This window comes from Lipotes vexillifer, unplaced genomic scaffold (genome assembly GCF_000442215.2).
Source record: "Lipotes vexillifer unplaced genomic scaffold, Lipotes_vexillifer_v1.1 scaffold311, whole genome shotgun sequence".
Lineage (NCBI taxonomy): Eukaryota > Metazoa > Chordata > Mammalia > Artiodactyla > Lipotidae > Lipotes > Lipotes vexillifer.
The window spans coordinates 1,580,091-1,587,033 of record NW_006791012.1 but is presented as its reverse complement, the minus strand read 5'-3'; the positions used below and the strand labels follow the sequence as shown (position 1 = coordinate 1,587,033).

Below are 6,943 nucleotides of genomic sequence, written 5' to 3'. Positions count from 1 at the left end.
CTGAAATGATCAGAGGGGTTGAATTCAGTTAGTGGCACTGCTAAGTGGTGCCTGCGGAAACCACGGTGTGCAAAATATATGCCCCACTCCAGGATTTGAGTAACTTGCTCTACTTTCTCCTAACACCCCCAGACTGAACTCCCGATTGTCACTCAGTTAGAAAGGGTCCCTTCCTCCAGTGAAGCTCCCTTTCCCAGCAACTTTCTAATTTCTCAGCCTTAGTAAGTTGCCCCAGGCTTTCTTTTCCTGTAACATTTACAGCTTGGCTTCATTTTTAAACCTGCAACCTATATATAGTGTAGGACTCTCTGAGTCCATTTCTGAGTGCAATCACTGAATTGGGAGGCTTAAAATTGATGAAAGGTTTGAAAAATAGGTAAGATGAGGAAATGCTGAAGGAAATGAGGTTACTTAAACTGGAGAAAAGAGCATGAGACATAAGAAAATCAGTGGTATGCTATAGCCAACTCATCCTAGCTATTAAATTTTTAGGAATTTTGTGAGCTGTTTGTTAAACACAACCATTAATCACAGGTAAATTATATAAACATATATTACAAACAAAAGTAATACAAAGGAGCACAGGAAATTTTGGGGGGTGATGGTTATGTTTATTATCTTGATTGTGGTGAATATTTCAGGAAATATGTTGAGTACCGTAGAGTGATTGCTAGAACGTTGTAAATCTTATTTATTCCATTGTAAAATTTTATGTAAGATTTCTCATAAGCCCATCGTTAGTAATTAAACCCTTCATTTCTCTTATGGTATCTGTTCTTTCATAGAAAGTGGTAGAAATTTGGAATCTCTATTTTGGAGTGGGGAAGCATGCATTCTCCCAATCAATGAGATTTGTCACTTTATCATGTGACATTGAAAGCTCCTGGTGACCTCAGGTTCATGGTGGCACAGTGGCAACCTCTCCAACAAACTCAATAACTTAGGGGTAGGAGCTAAGAAAGCTAGTGGCATGACTGATCCAAAGTTTGAGGCCAGCAAGGAAAATGTACTGGCAGGTTGAGAGGTGAGGAAATTGAGGAAACATAAAACAGGTTATTCTGGAGTACGGGCTGGAAAGACAAACAAATACGGTCCATAGTTTCTAAACTTTTAGGTATTTATAAAATAGTGAGCCAAAAAAAGTTTTTAAAAAATGATTTTAAACAACAGCCGGTGCCCACTATAATTTGTCTCAGGTTCAAATGAATGACTAAAATATTTTAGCTCCCAACTCCATCTTTCAATGGGATTCTGTTACATTCTATTTTGAACTTTTTGAAATAATATTCCTTTAACTTATTATTTTAAAAAAACTGCTCAAATCATTTATAATTAAGCATGATTTTGCCAAAGTTCATAGCAAACTTCTTGTCCTTAAGAATGGTCTTGGTATCACGCTTTGCAAACAGTAATTAAAATAAAAGCATTCTGCAGCGGGTATTTCTGTTCCCAATTTGTGCCTTCTAATAAAAATTGAGAAACAAGTAGACCATAACCCTTAAGCCAAAGCTTTGTTTTAGTTCAGCTTTTGTGCTTATAAGGAATACAGACTTACTGGCATTAGCTAGCTCAAGGAAAGGAAGTTTACTGTAAGGGCTCTCATTGAAAAAGAAAAGGAAATGATTGGAATTACAATAGCACCTGGTCTTAGGGACCCTGGAGCTGAATGGTTGTTCAGTTTCCAGTATCTGAAATCTATAAATATTCATCCCAACGATCCTGACGTTGCTTCTTTTGGTTCCACTATTAGAAGGTTTCCTCAGAGTTTCTGCCCCCGCTCCATGTTTTTGCGCAGGGCCCTCTAGCAAATTCTTACTTCAAGCCTCCAAGAGGAAATATGATTGTCCCAGTGTATCTTTTTGTAACAGTCAGAGGTGGAGAGTCAACCTATGGATTGGCTCCCAAAGTCAAGAGCCCATCTCTACTCCAATCAGGGATCACCTGGGCAGCAGAGGCTCTCCATGGAGTAGCTCCCCCAATAGAGGGATAGACATGGTAGGTGATTTTAATTACAATTGCCAGCAGCAAGGAACTACTGTATAGCACAGGGAACTATATTCAATATCCTGTGATAACCTATAATGGAAAATAATCTAAAAACTGGAACTAACACATTGTAAATCAACTATACTTCAATGAAAAAATTAACTAGTTAGTTAATTAATTTAAAAAAATTGCCAGTAGGTCGGGGCTGAGGAAAAATGGGCCGGGTACTTACCCAAGTGCATTCTGGGGTATATTTAAGAAACACAGTAACAACACTATTAAAAATATTCTATAGTCATTTTGTTGCCTATTCAGATTCTGTCAATTGTATCTTGATAGATTTGGAGCTGGGGTAGAGCTCTGTACACAAAGTGTGCTACTAATAGGACATTATGATTTTAATTATTTTTTTCTTGAAACAAAGACCTCTTACAATTGGCCATTGATCCGGAAGATAATACCATTATAATATAAGTGACAAGGCAATCACTCCACACAAAAGCTCCTTAGAAAGGCTCTCAATGTCTCAAATTTTTGCTTAATAATCACTGTTAAACTTATGGATAATTTCTGCAGGTAAAACAAGTCAGAATTTAACTCTGGTTTATTAAAAAGTTTTTAGTTGTACTAAAACTTACTTATATGTACATGTTATTCAAATGCCTAGAAACGTTATTTTGGCATTTTGAATCATATTGCATTCAGATGTCTACAAGACTTATCTTTTGTTTATTAAAACATTTTATCCAGAAGTTAAGTGTACTGTATTCATTTCAGGAGTTATATTCAGGAAGCACATTTAATTTGAACTATGTTTAGAACTGTAACAGATTGTGTGAATTAAGTAACTTTAAAACTAAAGTTTATGATAGTTTCCTACCACATAATGATTACAGATTACAGCCATCCTGGGGGTGCTAAGATAACAACACATGCCTGTTTTTTGAGCTCAAGTTGCCCCTTTTTACAAGGGTTACCTGGGCACTACAGAATTTGGACAGTTAGGGGAAATTATTCCTTGCTATTTTATGTGCAATATTAATATGCTTTAAAGGATTACTACATGGTTATTACTCCTATAAGCATTATTAAATTCTTCAAACACTTTAACTATTCTCTAAGTGTGAGTTAGACGTTTTTAGGATAAATTCGGTCTTAGATAGCTATGATGCCATTTATTTAAGAAAATGTTGTAGTATACATTTGAGTTTTTTTATTCTGCTTCTGGAATTCTTGGTCAGTTGAGAGGTAGGAGAGATCCCAAAGAAAAATTACAGTATTCCTATTAATTTAGACAATTAGAGGCTCAAGAAGTTAATTTGAATTTTAAGAGATGTGACCTCCCAAGCAGTCATATCCAGTTATAAATGTATAAAACCAAATAATGGTTTTAAAATATGTAGATTAAAAACAATCAGACAGGAAGGAAGACAGGAAGGAAGGGGATAGGACACAACCATTAAAAGAATGACATAGGGTACGACAAAAACTGGTTAGACCCAACTAGGCCCAAGGTGGCAGAAGATTTGACTTACAGTAGACCTTGAACCTCACTGTAATACATTAGCTAAAGGACACACCCACCAGCACCATGACAGGTGCCATGACAGTTCCGAGGCCGACCATAAAAGGCCAAAAAGTGGGCTGTGGCCCAATTCCTGGAAATCCCTGCTCCTTCCCCCCAATAGTTAGAATATTCCTCCCATTCATTAGCCTGTGAAATTACCTAGCCCATAAAAACTAACCACCTCCATACCTTGGGGCACTCTCACTTTCTGAAATGGTCTGCATTTTGCCTATGGAATGTGTATCTCTCTAAATAAACTTGCTTTCATTTTACGTTGGCTCTTGAAGGTTTTCCTGCGCAAAGGACCCTCACTTGGTGGCCCATCCCAGGACTTTGCTTGAGACCTGGGACATGACCTTTCTCTCCCTTCCTCTTCTCCTGCAACAATGGCAACAGAAACATTAGTCGAAAGTCAAGTGCTTGAGGAAAAAGAAAATAATTATTTGATCACGATGTTTTACATAATTGCTAGAACCTCAAATTTAGGTCTAGGATTCCTGTCAGCCAAACTAAAGAATAAAAAGAGTAAATTACAAAAAAGGAATATAAATCAGTTCTTCAGTAGAAACAAAGATTTTTCCTTACATTAAAATGTTAAAACATTTTTATTGATAAATATAACATGTATACAGGAAAGTAAACAAAATGGCATGTTCAGCTCAATAAATTATCACAAAACCAGCAACTAAAACACGACAATGAACAAAGCCAACACATCAGATCCTCCCCCTCCCTCTTGGCTCCTAATCATTGCCTCTTCTCGCTTCCCCTAAGTAACCATTATCCTGACTTTTATGGTAATCACTTTCTTGATTGTTCTTTATAATTTTATCACTTAAACTTACATCCCTATACAATATAGTTTAATTTTGCCTATTGGAATTCATGTAAATGGAGTTATATACTATTCTTGCAGAGGAAGGAGTAGGTAGTCTGGCTTCTTTTGCTCAAGTTTACGTTTATGAGATTTTTTTCCTTGTTGTTGAAAGGAGCTGTAGTTTTTCATTTTCATTACTATGTAGCATTTTGTTGAGCAAATATAGCTCAATATATTTACCCACTCTACTGCTGAAGGGTATTGGGTTGGCTTCCAGTTTAGGGTAATTTTGAATTTACCTGCTAAAAGCATTTTTATAAAATGTATCTTGATGCACAAGTCCATGAATTTCCATTGGTTATAGTCCTAGGAGTGGAACTGCTAGATCAAAACCCGTTTTCCAAATTGTTGGACCAAGTCAAATCCTCACCAGCAGTTCCGTGACAGTTCCCATTGATTGGGGCCTCTGGCTCTGGGTTAGCTGTGGCTGTGGTTCCATCACTGTTTTACTTACTTGATACCCCTATTGTCAGTCTTTTTAATTTTAGCTATTCTGATGGGTGTAAAAGAGTATCATATTGTGGTTTTAATTTTCATTTTCCTCATTACAAATGAGGTTGAGCAAGTTTTGAGCAAACAAACTTTTCACAAGTTTGTTGATCACTTTGATTTTCTTTTTCAGAGACTGCTAAAGTATTATATCTGACCCATTTTTCTTAACAGTGATGAATCATTTCCTTAGTGATTTATATCTGTTCTTCATATATTTTATATATGGGCCCTTAATTTTGCATATCGTAAATATCTTCTCCCAATCTGAGCCTTGCCTTTCATTCTCTTTAATGTCTTTGGACAGATAGAAGTTCTTAAGTTATGAATTTAATGTAGTCACATTTATAATTATTTTCTTTATAGTTGGTGACTTTTTATTCCATTTAAAATTCATTTTCTGTAATGAAGACAATTTATACCATCTTATAGAATGTTATTTTATCTTTTACAATTCAATATATAATCAATTTGCATTTGATTTGAGGATATGGTTTGAGGCAGAGATTAAGTTTCTTTTTCCATGTGTATATCAAATTGACTAAGCACTATTATCAAAAAGTCCTTTTCACACTGCTCAGGAGGGTCATCTTTGTTTTAATCGACTGTACATTTATGTAGACATCTGTATCTGAGCCATTAATTCTGTTTCTTTCATCTATTTGTCTAGCCTTTCACCATCGCCACACTGTCTTAACTAACTGGTAGAGATCCAACTTTGTTGTTTTCAGGAGATCTTCAAGAGTTCCTTGGATATTTTTAGCCTTTTGCATTTCCATGTTCATTTTAAAATAAACTTGCCAAATTACACTAATAGATACACACACCTACTGCCATTTTGAATGGATTTGCATTGAATCTATAGATAAATTTGGGAAGCACATCATAACAATATTGAGTCTTGCAACCTATGAACATAGTATAATTCTCCATTTATTAGGTCTTCAATTTCTTTCAAAACTATTTCATAATTCTCTCTGTAGGGGTGTTGCAATCTGGTTAAATCTATTCCTAGTTAATTGATACCTTGTATGCTACTATAAATCATATTTTTTAAAAAAGTCAATGTTACATTTATTATTAATCTATTGAAGCATGCTTGATCTTCGAATATTGACTTCATATCAGCAACTCTGTTAATTTATGAATTTAATAACTTTTCCTACATGTTTTGATTTTCTATGCACATATCCTCCATGAAAGAAGTTTCATGCCTTCCTTCTTAATCTATACCTGTATTTCCTCTTCGAAATATTAAACCCCACAAGAACCTGAATCCGAGTAAACTCAATACAAAGATGCCAGTGGAGTCTTTCCACGTCGCATGCTCTCATTCTCAGCTACGGTGGCCAGACGGCTGTCCCTTACAACCAGTTCCTATCCTGACGAATCCGAGCAGAGTAGAGCAGGTTCGCTGCGCGGGCTGCCAAAGCGCGCCGCTTGAACCCTGGCCGCCCCGCCCCTCGTCCGGACGCAGCCAATCAGAGCCCGCCTCTTACGAGCGTCTCAGCGGCCAAAATGGCGGCGGCCGTTGGCGCGGGGTTCGGCTTGTAGTTCCGTAGTTCCGTTGCTCTACTCCTCCCGTTGCAAAATGTGAAAGGAGAAGCGGCTGGTGGAGGGCGTCCTACGCAATGAGTCGGCGAAGAAAATATGGGGACAGCCCTGGCCTGAAGAACACGCCGCGCAAAGCGGCGGCGACTGAGGAATGCAGCTCGGTGGTCGAAACGGGGAAGAGGCGGCTGAGGTCGGCCCGCGGTTCAGGGCCCTGTGGGGCTGGAGAGAGGCCTCCCCGGCCCCTGCCGCAGCAAGAGCAGCCTCCAGTAGCCGCTTCGTGCAGTAAAAGTAACCCCGAGGGTGAGACGTGGGCAGCGGGGCCTCCCTGGGCTTCGGCGCCGCAGCTTCAGAGGCCAGCTCGTGACCAGGAAACCCCGGGTGCAGGTGGGAGTGGAGTCTGAAGTTGTGTTTTCTTTCCCCGGGCTTCTCCCTCGTGAGTCCAAAATTAACGCGACACCCCCCCCCCCCCC

At 38.3% G+C, this 6,943-nt stretch overlaps 1 protein-coding gene across 1 annotated transcript in view; it reads left to right on the top strand.

Moving 5' to 3' along the window:
* The first annotated feature begins 6,433 nt into the window (after positions 1 to 6,433).
* ETAA1 (ETAA1 activator of ATR kinase) overlaps positions 6,434 to 6,943 on the top strand; it is a 13,753-nt gene continuing 13,243 nt past the window's right edge. The window contains exon 1 of the mRNA XM_007464093.1: positions 6,434 to 6,773. Within this exon, the coding sequence (XP_007464155.1) occupies positions 6,551 to 6,773 (223 nt within the window). The 5' untranslated portion in view covers positions 6,434 to 6,550. The remainder of the gene's footprint in view (positions 6,774 to 6,943) is intronic.